The sequence below is a fragment of the Petaurus breviceps genome, unplaced genomic scaffold, assembly GCF_028583685.1.
Source record: "Petaurus breviceps papuanus isolate PSGF00001 unplaced genomic scaffold, PetGlider_PUasm1.0 38, whole genome shotgun sequence".
Classification (NCBI taxonomy): Eukaryota; Metazoa; Chordata; class Mammalia; order Diprotodontia; family Petauridae; genus Petaurus; species Petaurus breviceps.
In genome coordinates this window covers 80993909-81015650 of record NW_027186304.1, presented here as the reverse complement: position 1 = coordinate 81015650, position 21742 = coordinate 80993909, and the positions used below count along the sequence as shown (strand labels likewise).

Genomic DNA, 21742 nt, shown 5'->3' with positions numbered 1-21742 from the left:
TGTCACCTCCTCCTTCCTCCCTCCCCCTGCCCTCAGTTAACTCTAGTTGCTTCCTATCACCTCCAGCATTGAATACAAAATCTTGCTTCACTTTTAAAGACCTTCAAAAACCATTCCCTTTATACTTTCCAGTCTTACTTCATGTTCTTACTTTCCTCCATGTACTCTGTGGTTCAGGTACACTGATCTCTTAACTGTTCCTCTCACATGATTCTCTTAGTTCCTGATTCTGTGCATCTCATTGATCATTGCCCATGTCCCTTTCCCTCCTTTCTTCTATCACTGGCTTCCTTCAATCAGAAAGCCTTTGCTGTCCCCCATAATCCTAGTGCCTTCCCTCAGAGATTATCTCCAATACAACCACACAGATACATAAATGTATATATACAGATATATACATAATGCAGAGTTGTTTGCACCTTGTCCCTGACATTAGACTATGAGAGCACAGATTTTTAAAAATCATTCTTTGTATCCTCAGGACTTAGCATAGTGCCTGGCTTAATAAATGCTTGGTGAATGGATTTGTTGACAGTGTACTTCCTAAAGGAATAGTTTTCCTCCCTAATGGAATATAAGCCATTTGAGGGCAGGGACCATTTTTCATTTTGTCTTTGTATCCTCTATGCACAGTATAGTGCTTGGTACAGAGTTGGTGCTTAAGAGATGCTTATAAAATTGAATTGAGTTGGTTGGGTTGCACTGGGTTGCATTGTGTGCCTTGAGCCAGTTGCCTATTCTCTCTTGGCCTCAAATTTTCTCATGTGTATAACAAAGAGGTTGCTGTTGTTGATGTTCCTTCATGATATTTGCCCTGTGGTTTGTGGGACAGTATTATTTTTGAGGGACTGTTGTGAGTACCAGGAACCTGTCATTTTGGGGAACTATATATTAAACTGATGTTAGTTTCATTAGTCAGCTGGGTGAATATAATATTCTCTTAATACTCTATAATGCTCTGTTCTCACTAAAAATACTATAAAACAGGAATAAAATGTAATAATCTTTCATAGACTCTATTTTTATTATGTAACAGTCACCTATAAAGCATTGATTTATGGGAGTCCCTGCATACTTGCAACACACACATACACATTCAATTAATTCTGTCACTGCAATTTGCAGATTTTCATGGCTCAAGGTAGGTTCTCATTTAAAGAAATTTACTTGGGGAAGGATATTTTGCCAAAAACTCTTTTATCAAATCATTGTATCTGTTTATTAGTGAAATAACTATGTAATCTTCTTCCAAAGGAGTGTCAGGGCTTTCTAGTAGATCATACTGTATCGCACACCCCAACAATGCATTCACTTTGGGGTAACAAGCAGTATTTTACTGCTCCTATTTTCAGTGTAGAACGCAAGCAGAAAAATTCTATTCCACTGTGTTTTCTGGACCGAAAAACTTTCAAGTAAGTCACTATTATCCTAAGGCATGGCTTCTGTCAACTCTACTTAGAGATCAACCACAAAAGTCAATTCTCTTTTGGGGGTTGGATTATATCCCCCTCTCGGAACCCTCCTCTTCCTTTGCCCCATCCCCTGCCTAATTCTTTTGATCACAAACCTCCTACTTCCCTTTTGTTACTTTTTATATTTATTGTTTGGCTCTCCCACATTGATTTTCTTAGAGTGTTTCTTATTTTATAATTTCTTTCCATCATACCTCATGACCTCATCTTGTCCAGAGAGTCAAACATTCTGGGCTGACCCGGAGCTGTTTCACTTCCCATGTACCAGAAAGTTTTGTCTTTCTGGAATCAGTATTTTATATGTTTGTTCACTATTTCTCTTTTGGGTCTTCCCTCTTACCTGGATACCCATTTAGATGGATAAGTTAGAGGTGTTTAATAATTATCTCAGAAATTAAAAATCCTCAATCATTTTGCAGAAGCATGAAATAATTGTAAAATAATTGCAAATCCTTATGTAAATCATAAATCAGAAAACTATAAAACATTTTGCTACATACATTCTAAGTAGCAGTGCCAATAAATATCTTTGGAAGCTGTTGACATTTACCATTTTATAGGATAAATTTTTTAATTGGATAGACCTTTCATGGATTATTATTTTTACTATCAGTTTTTAAAGTGCTTGTCAGGAATAATGGATACCCAGAAAAGAATTGTGTTGATGAAGTGCTAATATGAATTAATTCATGTAGTTACATGGATCTTTGACAAGTTTTTCCACTTGTGTAAGCAAGGGAGATGAATTAAAATAATTATTCTTTCTTGGTTGGTTGAGAGGTTTCTCTTGGTCAGATTTTTATTTTTTTATTAAACTTGAGGAACACATTTCTCAAAATAGAAAATAGGCAAGAGCAGAAAGGCCCTTAGGAAAAAGTAGTGTTTTGAAATGTCCAGTTTGATGCTTGGTTTGCTCTCTTCTTTGTTGTTAAATCACTTAACTAAAGACATGGCCTTGCCCATAACAATTCCTCAGTAAGTATTTACTGAGTGAATGAATGACTTTTCTGTAAATATAACTTCTAGCTAAGAGGTGGTGGGCAAAGAATTAAAAGGAGGGAAAATAATTATCTGAGAAGAGCTATGCTGTCAGTTGAATACAAATATTGAACACATATTAAGTGAAAGACTTGGTGATGAGTGCTCAGCCTAGCACTTCCTATGATCCCCTTTGGAATCTGCCTGGTTTATTTTGCCAAATCCCCCATTCTCTCCCAGGAGTGATGCTCTGGCCTTAGACATTTTTGAGGGAGGGCAGACCTAGCTTACTGCTTTCTTTATTGAATCACTGAATAGCTATACCAATATATTGATTCCAAAGTGTTTTTAAAAAACCTTTCTTTCCTTTTTTTTTAAATGGTAAGAGGCTGAGACTTCACTGAATTCTTCTTGAGCAATGAGAATGGTTATACAAAGGTAATTCCAAACATAAAAATGAATCCCCACCAGCTGCACAGGGGGGATTATAAAGATAAATGTGAAGATTTGTGAGGGGGATTTGTGCTATTTGTGACCTTTTCATTTACATTGTTGTAGTCATTGTGTATTTTATTGGTACTGTTTATTTTGTGTTCCATTGGTTCACACAAATCTGCCCACATTTTCTGAATTCCTTATATTTATCATTCCTCGTGCACTGTAATATTCCATTCCATTAATATGCTATGGTTTATTTAGTCATTCTCTGAACAATGGGCACCCACTTTGTTTTGAGCTCTCTGGTTTCACAAAGAATGTTGTTATGAATACTCATGTTGGCCCCTTGTTTCTGTCCTTCACTTGCTTGGTGGTGGTGGTGGTGGTGATGATGGAGGGAGATTTCCTGTGTCATAGGGTATGGGGAGTTTAGTCACTTTTTGGTACAGTTTCAAATGGGGAATCTAGAATGTTTGCACCCTTTCACAGCTCCCCAACAGAGTATGGGCATGCTTGTCTTCTCAATGTTCTTTCAATATCAATGTTCTCATCTTTTGTCACTTTTTCAGTTTGCATTTGTGGGGTGATACCTCAGAGTTGTTCTTATTGACATTTCTCTCACCGTTAGTGATTTGAAGATTATTTTCATGTGGTCATAGTCAGTTGGCAATTTTTCTTTTGAAAGAAGAAGGGAAGGGAATAAGCATTTATCGTTGTTTTTGTTTTTAATTTTTATTTTTGGCAAGTCAGTTGGGATTAAGTGACTTGTGTGAAGTCACATAGCTAGTAAGTGTGTCAGGTATCTGCGGCTGGATTTGAATTCAAGTCCTCCCGACTTTAGGGCTGGTTGTCTATTCACTGTGCCACCTAGCTGCCCCTGGAATGAGCATTTATTAAACACTTATTGTGTGTAGTGCACTGTGCTAAATGCTTTACAAAGATTATAATCTTATTATCTGATGTATCAGGAAATGGCTCTTGATTCTGTTCTCTGATTTGGAAGTATAGAGGCTTATACTGAATTGAAGACTAGAATTAAGGCAGTTGTATGGATAAGAAAAAAATGATTAGAGCTGAAATGTTAGACTATTAAAGCAAACATATTTCTTCAATTCTGTGAATAAAAACGGATTTAATTAAACATTTATTAACCATTTACTATGAGGAATTTTATAAGCACTTCCTATATATAGGACTTACTAAGAGGAAGGCATTGTACTAGGGATGCAAACACAAAAAAAGAAAAACAATTCTTGCTCTCAAGAAGTTTACAGTCTACTTCAGGATACAACATAGGCAGAGATAAGTAACCACAAGATAATTTTGAAAAAAAGGAAAGAACACTTAAAACTAGGGGAATCAGGAAGGGCTTAGTAAAGCAGGAGGTAGTGATACTTGACTTCTTAGCCTTCAAAGATAGCTAAAGATTCCAGGATGGAAGGGAGGAGGTATCCCTGGGCATTCTAGGTATGGGAGATAGCCCATGCAAAGACATGGGTGCAAGAGATGTAATGCTGAGTTTGGTGAATGGTCCATGGTCCAGTTTGATTGAAATGTAGAGTGAAAAGAAATAATGTAAAAGAAGTCTGGTAAAGTTGGTGCCACATACCCCATTGTTAATATCTCTTTTCTAAAATCTATAATTGTAATGATCAACTATCTCAAAATCAAGTTTTATGTACATATCGTTTCTAACCTTCCTTCTTCTTTTTGCTTTTAGGCCTTCTCTCACCATGGCCCACAGGAATCTAACAGGAAGCTGCAATGTTAACTGTGGTTGTAAAATCCATGAGTATGAGCCAGTCTGTGGATCAGATGGAATTACATACTTTAACCCTTGTCTGGCTGGCTGTGCCAATAGTGGTAATCATAGTATGGGGGTAAGTGTTTGGGGCAAATTCATAGACCACTGTTAATCTACCTTTCCATGACTGAGGACATGTAGGTATTCATTTACTGTTGTGATGCAGTTATTTTCATTCATTAGAGGCTTACCCTAACCATTAACGTTCCTTGCGTCCCAGCCTAGAGGAAAGACAATGAAGCAGTGTTACCTTTCCCCAGAGATGAGCTCAGCTTTGAGGAGGCCTTTGACTTCTACACCAGCTCTTGGGCTATTCGCATTGCTGGCTCAGTGCAACATGATGATGTGAAGCTCCTGGTTCACCCCTCTCCATCATCCTCCTCTTTTTTTTTTTTCTTCTGACATCTCTTGTGTGCAGATGTATAGGTCAAGATGCCCACTGCATTTGATGCTCATGAAATAGAACAGTAAAGTAAATGGCCTTTGATTTCTTCTCCATTATTTCATGGACTAGATCCAGTGTGTGAGTAAGCTGTACTCACACAATTGGGGTCTTTAAAATCTCCTCACAAGCTGTTTTTAGGAGCCAAAGAGATATTACACTTTATTTTAAACTTTGGGTTAAAGATAATTCTGTTGGTTCAGCCTTTCAAAATTTATTTTGAGAATTTGCTTCCACATAAGTTATGAATAACACATAAAAAAACATTCTAGCCCAAAGAACATTGGATTTAGAGTTGGAGGACTTGGTTTCTAATCCTAGTTCTGCTACTGACTAGGTCATTTCTTTTTTTTACTTGCAAGTCAGTTGAATTCTCTGGAATTTAGTGTCTTCCTTTATAAAATGAATGTTGGATAAGCTTATTTCTAAGTCTTCCTCTAGCTCTAAAGCCTTTGATCTGAGAGTCTATGATTCTGTTCACTATAGAAAAGTGTCTTATGGTTAGTAAGTAAGGGTAATATTACTTGGACCTTTTATGTAGCACTTCAGGTTTGTAAAGTGCTTATGTGCATGTGATGTCTCCCTCTTTGTATCCCTAGCTTTCCTCAACTCTTGGTTTGAATTGATTTCCACAATTGCTGGTGCCATCAAAAATAGCTTTACATTTATCTTGTGGTTAGTTATCTGAATGGGTGCTGTGTCTCCCAAGTAGAATGTAAGCTTCTTGAAGGGAGGGGCTGTGTAGTTTTTGTCCTTTTATTATTAGGGCCTAGCTCAATGCCTGGCACATAGTTGGAACTGAATAAATGCCAGTCGAATTGAATTGAACCTCATAGTTCCCTTTGTGAAGTTAATACTACAGATAAGGAAATGGAGTCTTAGAGAGGTTACTGGGTTCAGACATGTCCAGAGAAAACACAGATATTGAGTGTCAGAGGTAAGATTTAAGCCCATGTCTTCCTGAATTCAAGGTCAGCATTATTATCCACTAGGCCAATGGTGTCAAACTCTAATAGAAACAGATTCCTGGGCTGCAGTGGACTTAGAAAACCACAAATCAGCATTATCTGTGATGTATTGCATTTTTATTTATTTTGTTAAATATTCTCCAATTATGTTTTAATCTGGTTGGGGGTCACACTTGGGAGTTTTGTGAGTTGTTGGCTATGAGTTTGACAGCTCTCTCCTCAGCCAAGCATCAATAATTTAATGAATCTGAGCTAATTTATTTAGGTATGCCTCCCACCATATACACATGTTACAATCCATTCCCATCTTCTCACTCTGACTTTAATCCATATCTACCCATAAGTCCTCCAGAGAGGTTCATCCAGTGTCCTAAAGAGATACTGTCCCTGGCAGATGACATTACCTGACTATGAATTCAGCATAAAGACCATTCCAATGGTCATCCTTTACTCTTGCAACATGACTAGCCAAGCTTCTTTTCTGTTTTTTTTCTTTGCCTCTTTGGAGGCCAATTGGGGTTAAGTAACTTGCCCAAGGTTACATGGCTAGTTTTTTGTGTGGGTGTTAAGTGTCTGAGGCCAGAACCAAACTCGGGTCCTCCTGACTCCCGGGACGGCCCTTTACTCACTGTGCCACCTAGCCACCCCCAAGCTCCTTTTCTGGTCATTCACCTCTTTGATGACATCATTCCAGCTAATTTTTGTATTCAATTCAGCATTGGCCAGGCTATTTTTCTATAATAAAATATATTATCACTAGGAATAATTTCATATGCACATAGTACTTAAAATTTACTAAGCATTTTCCTCATAGCAGTTGTCTGGAATAGGTAGTGCAAATACTGATTCCCATTTGGTAGATAAAGAAATTGAATCACAGAAAAATTTAACATGTTCCTCAGGAAACTTGAGCATATTCCTCCCGTACACAGTTATCTAATGTGGGTGAGACAGGGTGGTATAATCACTGAAGGATGAGTTTCAGAGCCTGGAAGTTGTTGTTTAGTTATTTTCAGTTGTGTCCAATTTTTTGTGACCCAATTTGAGGTTTTCTTGGCAAAGATACTAGAGTGGTTTGCCATTTCCTTCCCCAGCTCATTTCACAGATGAGGAAATTAAAGCAAAGAGAGTTAAGTGACATACCCAGAGTCACCCAGTTAATAAATGTCTGAGGCCAGATTTGAACCCTAGAATATGAGTCTTCCTGACTTTAGATTCGACACTGTTCACTGTGCCACCTAGCTACCAAAAGAATGGAAAACTTAGGTTCAATCTCGTGCTTTAACAAAATTTAGGTGTATGACCATGGGCAAGATACTTCACTTCTCAATGCTCCAAGTAGCATCCTTTTTTTTAAAATGGGTTATTAGAAATTATTATTATTATTTCAACCCACAGAATATGTATATGAGACATAAACAAATACAAGAAACAAAAAACAATGATCAAATAACCCATTATGCTCATTATACTCTTGCCCACTCTTGTAAGGTAAGGGCAGTTTTGTTGTACCACTTAACAGGAATTTATAGGTCTAGATCTTCTGGTCCCCCAAGGGATGGCTTTCTTTAATATATCAGCTGCTTTCTAGCTATCCTGGTTGTCTTCTCCTCTAAGAAGGATGCTATTATGGAAACCTTTTCCCTTTGATCAAATGATCCCCAACTTCTGATTCCCCAAATTCCAAACTCTCAGACTATAAGCTAGAGATAGATTTCTGAGCTCAGTTGAAATGGGGAGTTCCCACATAGGTATTTTTACATCAATTAAATAATATGTGCATCCCCTGCCCAAAATAGTGTGTTGCTTCTTTCTATAAGAACACTATTTTGCATCTAAAAATAAACTGTTTTGGTGACATTAAAATGCCTTTGACATTCTTGTATTGGTGATGTGGGGCTACCTTACTAAACAAAAACAGTTTTTAAAAAGATCCTTCTATTTTAAAAGATAAAAATACAGTGGCAAGTTGTAAAATAGATTATGAATGATGCATTTTCTTTATTTAATGGACTAAATTCAGTGTGTGAGTCACCATAGGCTTTAAGTCCAGTACTGAAATATTTCTTTGTTATTAAGTTAGTTCTTTAGTGTAGGTACATTAACTATTTCAGGGCATCTGTTTACTGAATGGCAAGCAGGTGGCCAAACAGCCTTCCTTAGTCACGCTTCTTACCACTATAGTGGGTAATGAAAATGTCAAAATAGTTTTCTAATTCATTGAATTCAGCAGGTTTTTTTTTGAAAGAGAAACAAAGAAATCAGTCAAATGAGGGTATTTGATTGATATAATTTTTAAAATTTTAATTGGTTATTAATGTAAAAATGGCAGTTGGCTGATATTAATTTTTCACTTGTATTGGCCTTGCATTAAAAGTACCATTAAGAACAGGGGGAGATTTTGGCTGACCAGTGTTTCTAGAAAACTATTCCCTTGCTCGGTTTATTATGCCAGGATAGTAATGACTTTTAAGAGTTACTCATTTCCCACATTACCTAATCTACTTGAAAAACTAGTCTATTTACTCACAGGCTCTGACTTTCTATGACTTAAAAGGAGAAAATTCTATGACGAGGATAATATATTAATAGATGTTAACAATATGTATCTTCTACAGCAAAATGGCTAAGTGGGTCGAGAATTGGCCTCAGTATCTGCAAGGCCTGGATTCAAGTGCTGCCTCTGACATCCACTGGCTGTGAGACCCAGGGCAAGTCATTTTATCTCATAGTGATCTAAGCAACCTTCTTAAGACTTTAAGTTGCAGAAAACAGATTGACCTGCATTGGCAGAGGGATTTATTTATCTAGAATTTTTTTTTTTTTGCTTTCTTTTTGGAGGGGGGAAGGAAGGGCAATTGGGGTTAAGTGACTTGCCCAAAGTCACACGGCTAATAAGTGTCAAGTATCTGAGGTCAGATTTGAACTCAGGTTCTCCTGACTCCAGGGCAGGTGCTCTATTCACTGAGCCATCTAGTTGCCCCTAAAATTTTCTGTATCAATGAAATCACAGACCCACGATGCTATCCAGTTGTGCTAGAGCTATTTCTAACTGACTTGCAAGAGCCAATTGTTAAAATTTCAGTGTGGACATTTAAACCTTTAAAATAGTATTTGCTCCAAATCCGGGCTTAATTTATTGTTTTGTTGATTGTCTAGACTCAAGAACATCTTAATAATGCAGACTAAACTTAAAAGCTTGTCTGTATGTATATTTCTACACCCTCCCTCCCAGCCAATCATTAAACATTTATCAGCTTCTCATCTAGTAAGGAGCTTCCCATTCAAGTAAGGATTGGACTAATAGCTACTGAGGTTCCTTCTAACCTCGAAACTATGATTTTGTGCTCAGCAGCATGCTTAAAGCTGTGTATACGTGTGGGGTTTTTTTTTTGGGGGGGGTTTGCATGGTCACAAAGAAATATAGCACATAATACCTCAACAGAGCCACAGATGTAAGACCTACATATAAGCAGACATTCTAGACCTGTGATTTCATTGGCATAGAGAACTACAAGATGAACAAACTCCCTCCTACTAGTACTGGTCACCACCTTCTCTTCAACTTACGGTTTTAGAGAGCTGGGGCACTGGGAGGTTGGGCCTGCCCAGAGTCCCAAGCTCAGTATATATCAGAGGTGAGTCTTGAGTTCTGGTCTTTTGGGCTCTGAGGATGGCTCTCTATACACCACACCAGTTAAATAACCAAATAAGACTGTGTGATCAGAGCTACATGAATAATATAGATGTATTTAATATAATAATAAGTAATAATTAATAAATATAATTATTATATAATATATTATATATAATAAATATAATTATTATATAATATATTATATATAATAAATATAATAATTAATAAAAACAAATAATTTAATAATAAGTAATTTAATGTAATAATATAGATAGTATTTCAGGAGCCAAGAAAACGTATAGACGAACACTGGAGTGGATAGGGAAGGCTCATGGAGCAAGCCTTGATGTTTAACATTCTTTACTAGTCTAAAAAGAGTTTGCTGACAAGCTGTGTGTCCTTTGGATTGTCATTGTTCTCCATAGCATCATACATTTAGAACTGGAAGGGACCTTCTAGGTCATCTTGTCCTTCCCTTCATTTTACAAATTTGGAAACTGAAGTTCAAAGAAGTTAAGTGACTTGCCAATGTTCACATAGTAATTCACAAGGTTGGGATTTGAACCCAGGTTCTGGGCCTCCAAGTTCAGTGCTTTTTCTTTTGCACCAATTTATCTATCCCTATGTAATTTTCTACTTAGATTCATTCTAATATGTTGTTGTTGTTTTTGAGCCTGATTGTCATTGTTGATGAGCACATCATATAACTTTGTGAACATATTGCATATAGTTACAAATTAGGATTCATCCAAAAATCATTCATTTTGGAATTTTTCTTTTCACTGCCTTCTTATTTCCCTGCTGTGTATTTTGTTGTCATTGTTGCTGATCACAGTGTTTAGCTTGAATAGTATTTTATCTATTTTCTCTCCCCAGGTACGTAATTACACAGAGTGTGCCTGTGTTCAGAGCCGACAGGTCATCACCGCACCGACGGTGGGGCAGCGTAGTCAGCTTCGGATGGTTATTGTCAAAACCTATCTCAATGAGAATGGCTATGCCGTGTCTGGGAAGTGTAATCGGACCTGTAATACCCTCATTCCGTTCCTTGTTTTTCTTTTCATTGTTACCCTCATAACAGCGTGTGCCCAGCCATCAGCCATCATAGTCACACTCAGGTGAGCCCTGGATTATGCTTACAGGGAGGCCTTCGTTATCCTTACAGGAGCTACTGTAAAGTATCAGAGTTCGAAGGGTCATTTTATTTATGATCTGGAAGAGGAATTAAAGGTCGCCTTGGTCACACAAGCCCTTGTTGGGAACTGAACAGGGTAAAGCAGAGCAGAGAAGAGTTTGGATGGAGTGAGATGGAGGGCATTTAGGTACTGGCCCAGCTTCTGGGCTCTTTTTCAGATGTGGAAGGGGTGGGACCACAGCAGAGTGCTAACTTTTTCTAATCCCTAGACCTACCCCTGAGACATGATCTTTAGGATGTCCCCACTTCCTCAAAATGCCAACCCTGAAAAGTTCTGCTTTGTTATCTGGCGCCATGAGAATATGTATGGGGCAAGACCAAGCCTGAAACTATAGGGGAGCAAGAAGGAGCCTACTGAACTTGGAAAATGATTTATACTAAAAACACCAAATTGCCCTAGAGTCCAAGCACATGGCAGGTGGACACTTGCTGGATGTTATAGAATGTACTCCTATTTGGTTCAGTTTCCAAGTCTTTCCAATTCTATTATTTCCCCTATGGCTAACATCTCCTCTCTGTTCACACAGTCACCATGCTAATTCAGGCCCTGTTAACATCTCATCTGAACTGTTGCCATAGCCTTCTAATAGGTCTCCCTGCCTCAAAATCCTTCCCCTCAGCAATCCATTCTCCACACAGTGGACTCAGTCAGCAAACATTTATTTAGTGCTCACTACACTTCAGGCACTTGGTAAGCAATCAAGATACAAAGCTGTCAAAGTGGTGATCCCTGCCAAAGCAGAGATCTGACCATGTTGTTCCCCTGCTTCAAAGTTCGATTGGCTCTTTATAACCTTGAGGTTCAAATAAAAATTCTTCAGTTTGACCTTTAGAGCCCGTCATAGTATGACTGTCTCAACTGAGCAGATATGCTACCTTTTTCCCACTCTGTGGTCAAGCCAAACTGTCTCATTTGCTGTTCCTCACATATGCCATTATGTCTCCTGTCTCTTTGCCTTTGCATATTCCCCATGTCTGAAATGCTCTCCCTCCGTTATGATATCTCTTGGAATCCCTAGGGTCCTTCCAAGCTCTCTCAAGTGCCAGATTCCCCCACCCCATCCTACCTTCCCCTCCTCAGTCCTATGGCACTTACCTTATATTTATTTTGCATTTACTAATATGTGCATATTTTCCTCTCCTTAAATTCAGGGATTATTTAGTTTTTGTCTTTCAAGTGCCAATGGCACTTAATAAACGCTTGTTGATGAATTGTTTGGTGGAATTTCGGGTTGTATTAGCCTTTCAGGTCCTTTTTGGCCCCAAGATTCTGAGATTCTGATTCTGTGTTGGCTGGCAAGCATAGTTTGTTCTGCACAAGCAATTACTAATGTTGATTTAACTATCTTTGTACTTCCTGATCTGGAATCAAGGAGAAAATATATTGACAGAGAGAGATTTTTTTTTTTTTCATTTGGCTGTGCATATTTGCATGCTTTGTGCTCTTTCTGTCCTTGTCACTTCCCTGGTTGGTTTATTTCAGAGAGAGGAACTAGACTCATGATTTCATTAGCATGGAGGGCTCCCAGGTGAGGAATTTACCTCTATCAAAGTCAGTTATCATTATTTTTTCTGCAACATCTAGTTGTAGAATACTGCCTAGAACATTAAAGGGTTAATGACTTACCCAGGGTCACATAGCCAGTATGTTGCAGAGGCAAGACCCAGATCTTCTTGGTTCTGAGGTCTTCTGTGCTTTTTTTTTTTCTGGAGGGGGGAAGGCAGGGCAATTGGGGTTAAGTGACTTGCTCAAGGTCATACAGTCTTCTGTGCTTTTTACAAAATTGGAAAAGAGACATTTTGCCGTTTTCCTACTAGACACTTTACACCAGTGTCTCCAGAGTCAGTATAATGGTTTCCTTCGCTAATTAGGAGCAATAGGAAGGACAATTTGGGGTTACCCAGGAACTTATGGCCACATTTCTGCCCAATGTACTTAAGGGTAGTGTGGTATAATAGAATTATTTATCGAAGACATTATTGAGATTATAAAAGTGCTGCATGTAGAGGTTGTGAAGGAAAGGATCAGCTTTGTCTGCTCAGCATCCAGGAGCCAGTTGATCAGAGAGGCTAAAAGTGAGATAATCGTTTATTTGGAACAACAGTGAAGGACTCCCCCCTGCTGGCAACACTTAGAAGCTCTAATTTGACTCCATTGCCATACTCATTCCATTGCTAAGTAACCCCGGGAAGTACAGTAACTCTTCAGATCATGAAAACCCATGCCATCTACTGTCAGTCAATTAATAAGTACTTACTAAGTGCCTACTATGTACTAAGTGCTTACTGTGTACTAGGCACCATAATAAGACAAAAAGAGGCAAAAGACAGGCTACCCTCAATGAGCTTATATTCTAATGGGGAAGAAAGCACGCAAACAGATATTTACAGAGTAAACTATACACAGGATAAATGCAAAATAATTAACAGAGGGAAGGCACTGGGATTAGAAGGGTTGGGGAAGGATTCTTATAGACGGTGGGATTTTAGTTGGGATTTAAAGGAAACCAGGGAAGTCAGTAGTTGGAGTAAAGGAGGGAGAGCATTCCAGGAAGAGAGGACAGCTAGAGAAAATGCCCAAAGTCAAGAGATGGAATGTCATATTCATGAAGCATCCAGGAGGGCAGTGTCAGTGGATCAAAAAGTATGTGTGTGAGAGAGAGAGAGAGAGAGAGAGAGAGAGGTATAAGATAACTGGAGAGGTAGAAGGGGGCTAGATTTTGGAGGGCTTTGAAAGCCAAACAGAGCATTTTGTATTTGCTTCTGGAGGCAACAGGAAGCCACGGGAGTTTATTGAGTAGGGGGGTGAATTGATCAGACTTACATTTTAGGAAAATCACTTTGGTGACTGAATGGAGGATGGATTGGAGTGGGGAGAGACTTGAGGCAGGAAGACCCACCAGCAGGCTATTGTAGTAATCCAGGTGTGAGGTGATGAGGGCCTGCACTTAAGTGCCACCAGTGTCAGGGTAGAGAAGGGGGCATGTTAGAGAGATGTGGCAGAGTTGAAAATGATAGAACTTAGCAACAGCTTGGTATGGGGAGGGGTGGTGGTAGTGAGAGACAGTGAGGAATCCAGGATGACTCCTAGGTTGTGAGCCTGAGGGACTAGGAAGATGTGTTTTCTTCAATAACAGGAAAGCTGGGAAGGGATTTAGGGAGAAAGGTAATAAGCTGTGTTTTGGACATATTAATTCAAGATGTCTATTGAACATCCAGGTTGAAATGTCTGAAAGGCAGTTGGAGGGATTGGATAGAACATTGGTCCTGGAGTCAGGAGGACCTGAGTTCAAACCTGGCTTCAGACATTTGACATTTACTGCCTGTATGACCCTGGGAAAGTCACTTAAGTCTGATTGCCTTGCCTGAAGGGAAAAAAAAATACAGAGATGTGAGACTGGAGGTTAGCAGAAAAATTGGAGCAGGAAAGATAGATTTGAGAATTATCAGCACAGAGGTGGTAATTAAATCCTTGGGAGCTGATGAGATCACAAGGGAAGTAATATAGAGGGAGAGAAGAGGGCCCAGGACAGAATCCCAAGGGACACTGATGATTAGAGGATATGACTTGGAAGAAGATCCAGCAAAGGAGAGAGAAAAAAAAAGTGGTGTCAGACAGGCAGGAGGAAAAGCAGGAGAGAGAAGTGTCCTGAAAACTGAGAGAGAAGAGCGTATCACAGAGCAGACAGCGATCCACGGTGTCAAAAGGCCTCACTCAGATAGGTCAAGGAGAATGAAGGAAGAGGAAAAACACATCACATTTCTGGCCACTGAAAGATCATGAGTGACTTTGGAGAGAGCTGTTTCAGTGGAATAATAAGGCCAGAAGTCACATTTTAAGTAAGAAGAGAGTGAAAGGAGAGAAAGGGGAGGCATCTGATAAAGACACCTTTTTCAGTTTAGCTACAAAGGGCAGAAGAGATATAGGACAATAATGAGGCTGGGAGAGACAAGTGTGAGTTTTTTGAGAATACGGGCAACATGGGCAGTTAGTGAATAGAGCATCCTGGAGTCAGGAGGACCTGAGTTCAAATTCAGCCTCAGACACTCAACACAAAGCTAGCCATGTGACTGACCTTGGGCAAGTCACTTAACTCCAATTGCCCTACCTTCTCCCCTCCAAAAAGGAAAAAAAAAAGAACAGAGACTATGACAACATGGGCATGTTTGTAGGCAGTAGAAAATTAGCCTGTAGAGAGGGAGAGATTGAAAATAAGCAGAAGAGTGGGGATGACAGAGGAGGCAGGATAGAAGGGGATCACTTTAACATGTAGAGAGGGTAGCCTTGGCAAGGAGTAAGGCCACTTCATTGTGGGAAATAGGAGTGAAGGAGAGAGTGGAAGAAGACATCTACCTGACAGGAGATGAGGAAGAGGGGTGAAGAGGGAGTTTATGGTGAATGGTCTCAGTTTTTCTAATATTTGCTAAAAACCTGCCATGAGCCAGAAGTTTCATTTTTTGTCTTTGTATCTCCATCACCCACCTAAGTGTCTTGCATATGGTAGTTTCTTGATGGTTGTTGATTGAATGAATATGTGATTTTTGGCAAAATTCTTTAATTCATTATTAAAGTGATCATTAATGAACAGGTAGAAAAGGAAGTGGTGATTACCAAGGGCCGACATGACTGCACCAAGAAAAGATTACGCTAAATTAATCTCATTCTCTCTTTTGAAAGAGCAGATCAGGGGAATTCTGTAGATGGAGCTTATCTAGGTTTCAGGAAAGCTTTTGGCAATCTTTTCCTGTTCTTCCAGAAAAGATACAGAGTGATGAGTTAGATAATAGTACCATTAAGTTGACTTAGAATTGGTTGACTGTCCCAACCCAAAGAATAGTCATTATTAGTTTGATGACAACTTATAAAGGAAGTGGTTAATGCAATAGTAATTCAGTGATTTGTGCTTGACTATGTCCTGTTTAATATTTTTATTAATTGTTTAAAGGCAATATAAGTAATGTGATTATCAAATTTGGAAATGATACTATGGAAGTAAAATAAAGTTGTTTCCCTCCTGGCTCCTGTTCCTCTCTTAGAAATATATGAGATATTGTGAAGTTGAATAAAAATAGTAGCTAATATTTATGTAGAGTTATATGGACTGTCAAGGACTTTACATATTATTATATCATTTGATCCTCTTAATGTTGTGAAGTAGGTGCTATTATTATCTGCATTTTACATATGAGGAAATTGAGGCTGAGAGAAGTTAAGTCATTTACCTGGAGTCACGCAGCTGATAAATGTTTGAGAAAGGATTCTAAGTTTAAAAGCACACTATCCGTTATGGCATGTCACTGAAGGATGTATAAAAAAGGCTGACCCACATGATTAAAGGCCTAGAATTCATGTCATCTAAAGAATAAATTAAAAGAATTGGGGATGTTGGGGCGGCTCGGTGATGCAGTGACTATTTACCGGCCCTGGAGTCAGGAGGACCTGAGTTCAAATATGGCCTCAGACACTTGACACAATTACTAGCCATGTGACTTTGGGCAAGTCACTTAACCCCAATTACCCTCCAAAAAACAAAAAACAAAACCAAACAACAACAACAAAAAAGAATTGGGTATGTTTAGGTTTGAGAAGGGGAGGTTTAGGGGAACATAAGTGCTATCTTTAAGTATCTAAAGGGCTTTCATTTAAAAAAGGGAGAATGATATGATCTGACTTGTCCCAGAGGGGTACCATTAGGATCAACAGGTGAATTTTTCAAAGAGAAAAGTCTAGGTTCCTTCCAAGGATAAATTCCTTAACAGTTACAGCTGTTCAAAGCTTACAGTGGGCCACCTAAAGAGGTGTCTGGCCTCCCCTCATTAGATTCCTTCAAGAAGAAGTTTTGTTAGGTATGTTGTTGAGGGGATTCTTAAGCAGTTTTAGGGTGAACTAGATGCCCTCTGTGAATCCCTTCCAGCTCATTGTATTTGGCATAGAAACAATCAACATTAAGCAGATTTTTCTCACTATATTTGAAGGGAATTTTTTTATATCTTGTCTTTGCTTAGATTCAGTAATAACTTTTCTCTTAGCCACTAGACTTTTCAGATTTAAGGAATACATATAGATAGAGTGGTTCTGTAGGTTTTCATTTAAGCAGAATTAATTTGAAACTGTTATTTCAAAGTATTCTCCTTTCTTTTTTTTCCCCTCCTGGGCCAGGTCTGTGGAAGATGGCGAGAGACCTTTTGCACTAGGAATGCAGTTTGTTTTATTACGAACACTTGGTAAGTCTCTGAATTTCCAAGTACAGTTCCTCTTTGCAGGTGGCAAACTCTCAACTGCTTTTGAAAATGAAAAGTTGCTTGTTTTCATTAGGGACTGGGACTTTACAACTTGATGTGGACGATACCACTCCTTCTGATTTGAACAAATAAAAGGTGAATGATTTAAGATCATTGATTTAGAATTGGAAAGGACCTCAAAGGCTATCCAGTCTGACTCCTGCATTTTACAGATGAGGAAGATGAGGCATAAAGAAGTGAAATTATTTGCCCAGTGCCACATAAATGTCAGAGATGACTTTTGAAACTGGGTCCTCTAACTCCAAATCCATAGCTTTTCCCCTGGACTACATTGTCTAAAGTATCTGATTTGATTTTTTACTTATGATGAAAGAGAAGTCATATCGAATTTATGTTGTTTAAGGTACAAATCAAAATTTAGCTTTGTTCCCTGAATGGTCTAACATTTTAAGTATCGTAGACCACAGCAGTATGTAACAAACTTATTAAAAGGCTTATGTAATATACCTGATTCTGTCTTGTTGTGCATTTTTAATAATTAAAATGATGGCATTTATTCTTCTTTTGAGAGTGAATTATTCAGTTGCCTAATTCTTTGGGGGATCGTTGCCTTTGCTGTTGAGTCATTTCAGTCATGTCTGACTCTTCACAATCCTATTTGGGGTTTTCTTGGCAAAGATACTGGAGTGATTTGCCATTTCTTTCTCTGTCTCATTTTATGAAGAGGAAACTGAGGCAGATAGTGTTAAGTGATTTGCCCAGGGTCACAAAGCTTAGTAAGTATTTGAGGCCAGATTTGAATTCAGGCCTTCCTAACTCTGGGCTAAGAGCTCTGTCCACTTGTTGCCCTTTGCCGCTAGTGGTTATATAGGTCTGGATAAAAGAATCATATACTCATAGACTCAATAAGTTTTAAAAGAACCTTGGAGATGTTCTCATTTAACTGTCTCATATTAATGATGAAACTGAGCAAGAAAGTGATTTACTTGAGTTTACATGATAATTTTCTTTTCCTATTTGGGGATGAAATTCAATTAAATGTACTGAAAAATTAGCCCAGACTTCCAGACTTTATATTGGAGGGGGAACATAAGGCGTTTGGGGTTCAGTGACTTGCCCAAGGTCACACAGCTAGTAAGTGTGTCAGGTGTCTGAGGCCAGATTTGAATTCAGGTCCTCCTGACTCCACCCCCGGTGCTCTATTCACTGCATCACCTAGCTGCCCCTAGGCTTTTTTTTTTTTAAGAGCAAGGATCATTAACACAACTGAAAACAATGTAGTAAATTGTAACAGCAGTCTTTATTGGTGGCCTAACACCATTATTTTGGTTTTATAAATACTCTTTCCGTAATTCATTGAGCTGATACTTCAGGGAAACATAGAGAAAATAAGTTTAGCTGAAGCATTTTCTAAACTGACAACTCTGAGCCTGTTTGCTCCACCAATCTCATTGCATTTTTAAAAAGACTTCCTCATTTGATAGATACTCAATCTTAAATTGCAGCCTCTCATTTCCCTCAGCTGCTGTTATTCTTCCCAGCAATCAGTTCTTTTGTCCACAGGACAAAAGAATGTGAGTTCCATGCCTTGAATTTCCAAGTATGAACCATATTTCTACATTAAAGGAGGAAGAATCTTTTGCCAGGATTTCAAAGTATTCAGTGTTACTGAAATCCTCCAATGGCCATCAGGAGCCCAGGTTTCATATGCTGGCTTTCTAGAGATAACCAGAGGGTGAAAGCTTCCTTTTTCTTGTAAAATATGGTAACAGTTTTGTACCTATAGAAGTTAATTTTTTTTTACCTGAGGTGTTTTATAAACTATGTTGTTTGCAAAGTAAATCTGGAGTACTTTGAGAGAATTAAGAGGGGGCAACTCAGACAGGTATGGAGTAGAAGGAAATCACTATTTTCACAGAAGAAAAAGTTGTTTCCCCAAAGAATAGTGTAATAGAAGGGTTAGGGAAGTGTAGAGAAGGGGTCTTTGTGTTCTCCTGAGCCTTCATCTTGTGGCATTTGTACTGAATATGGTCAACAATTCTGATTTACCTGATTTAATTGTCAGGCATTATTGCTTTTTAGGAAACTTAGCTATGTACAAAGGTCAAAATCCATTGCCAAAATCTTCAAAGGAAAAGGAGATTTCTAAGTTCTCTGTGCCCATCTGCCATCTCCTAAAAGGATTTTGGAAAGTAGTTTGGAGTCACTGGGTTTCAGTTCTGTCTCTGACATATTATGACTGGGTGATCCTGGACAAGTCCCTTGACCTTCTAGTGGCCTGGGCAACTCACTTAGACTGTAAATTATAGAACAGTTACTGATTAAGCTTTACCTCTTTGGAACATCCATCCATTAATCAGGAAATACCCAATTAGCAATAAAAGCTGTCTCCCATGATGATGATCTGACCCTTCTGAATGAACTTTCTCTGGTATTTCAGAAATGTAGCCAGTTTAAGAGAGACCTGTGATAGTCAGAGTTCCGTGTCATTGCAAAGTATTGGCACATGATTTCACAGCTTCTTGACAATTTTTGTTATAAGTTTAGAGGTTTGAAGAAAAAAAAAACCCAAACAAATGAATTGAAATTGTTGACAATTACTACTAGTGCTATGAGCTTCTGAGTATATTTTCATTATAGTGAACATTTTATGGCAATGAATTGTTTGTAATAAAGTTTGAGGTAAGGTGGTGTAGTAGAGTGCTAAATGTAAGTGAAGAAGCCAGACAAATCTGGGTTTTAAGTACTACCTCAGATACTTACTAGCTTTGTTACCCTGGGAAAATCCCTTCACCTTTCTGGGCCTCAGTGTAAGTAACCTCATATGTAAAATGAGGGACAAGGGTGGATTCAGTGACCACAAAGTTCCCATTTCTCTCTAAATCTATGATGCTATTATCTGTCATGAAAAGAATAAGTAAAGCAATCCAAAAGAAAATCACATACATCAAAAAACACAAAGCCTTATTTATTTACTCTATTTTAGTGGACACCCATATTTTCAAAAATTGTAAATTGCATTTCTCCTTTTAATATATACTAAATGTGGATTCTTTTTTTAAATTTCTAGCGTACATTCCTACTCCAATTTATTTTGGAGCAGTTATTGACACCACCTGCATGCTTTGGCAACAGGACTGTGGTGTGCAAGGCTCTTGTTGGGAATACGACGTGACATCATTTCGTTTTGTCTATTTCGGTTTGGCGGCTGGCCTCAAATTTGTCGGATTCATTTTTATTTTCCTGGCCTGGTACTCTATAAAATACAAAGAGAAACAGCTGCAGAGGCAAAGGTGGAGGGTATCCCCTCTGAATACTGTCAGCGAGACGGTTTGCCACACAGATCCCTGCGAAAATTATTCTCGCACTGTATCATGTCCAACTTTCAACAACAGAGGGGAGCTCCAGGAAGAAATGGGGCTTGGAAGAGGAATCTTTTATACAGCACAGACATACCCTGGGCCATTTCCAGAAGCAATAAATTCCTCAGCAGACCCTGAGTTGGAAGAAGCCACTGCTGCCATGTAGCCTCCTTCCCTGAAGGTTCATAATGGAAGACTTTGGTTTTGTTGGTTGGATTGAAAATGGCGCCTTGTGAAACACCTGTGCCTTCTTTTTTTTTTCTTTTTTAAACTCTAAAGACATAATCTATGAACCAACAAAACTCAATGCAAACAGCCATTACTGATTGCGAGCTGGATACCTCAATGTGACTTAAGAGTCTTCTTTAGCCCCCTCTCCAGAAAATGGAATTTTAAGATAGGTTGTACCTTCAGCTATATTAATTTAATGTTCATGCTCCAATCTAGTATAAGTCAAAGGCTGAGATATTCTAAATTAAGTAGAATTATGAGAAGAGTAAGAGAGATGCATATCATTAATATAGACCTCAAACAAATAAAGGTGAGATGTATCATCAGGTTCGCATTTACAAATCATAGTTTTTTAGATGATAACTACTGTGAGTTCTGCTACAAAGCACAAGTGAATTTGCCTAAACTATGCAATTTGGTCAGAAATTTGTATGAGCAGCATGTGCGTTTTGTTTTTTAGAGGCTTTGATCCAGCTTGGTCTGGAAAGGGAGCTAAAAATATTGTCTTTTTCTTAAAATAATATTGATAACCATAAGCCAGAGAAGAGTTAGATATCAGGGAAAGTTTTCAGAAGCTTCAAAGACATGGGCAGCGCCCAATATAGCAGACACTTGAATTCATAGCAAGTCTCCTATTTCAGCCTCCTCCATTCTTAGGCTGGGAAAGAAGCTGCTGAATCATAAATGCAGGGGCTTGGAAATAAACTAAGACATTATTGTTATTGTAAAAAGGACATGGTGAGAAACAGAAGGTTCCTGTAGTTGCTGGACAAATTCATTGGCTAAGATCACAGTCAAGGCAGCTACATTTGTGACTTTTAAAATGAAAATAGTGAGTCTCCCCTCTTCATCTTTCCCACCACCTGCCCCTAACCTAGTTGGCAACTATTTCAACACTGTGGTTCTGAGTGCTTGCATGGAATCATAGATATGTGTAGTTTCCTTTAAAGAAAATTGCTTTGGATTCTCCTT

General features: G+C 38.5%; 1 protein-coding gene across 1 annotated transcript in view; it reads left to right on the top strand.

Annotated features, from left to right (window-relative positions):
* The window catches only part of SLCO5A1 (solute carrier organic anion transporter family member 5A1), a 171762-nt gene extending 150026 nt beyond the window's left edge, over window positions 1-21736 (top strand). Inside the window, exons 7-10 of the mRNA XM_069100092.1 lie at window positions 4609-4768; window positions 10616-10857; window positions 17095-17159; window positions 20248-21736. Of these exons, the coding sequence (XP_068956193.1) occupies window positions 4609-4768; window positions 10616-10857; window positions 17095-17159; window positions 20248-20705 (925 nt within the window). The 3' untranslated portion in view covers window positions 20706-21736. The remainder of the gene's footprint in view (window positions 1-4608; window positions 4769-10615; window positions 10858-17094; window positions 17160-20247) is intronic.
* The last annotated feature ends 6 nt before the right edge of the window (window positions 21737-21742 follow it).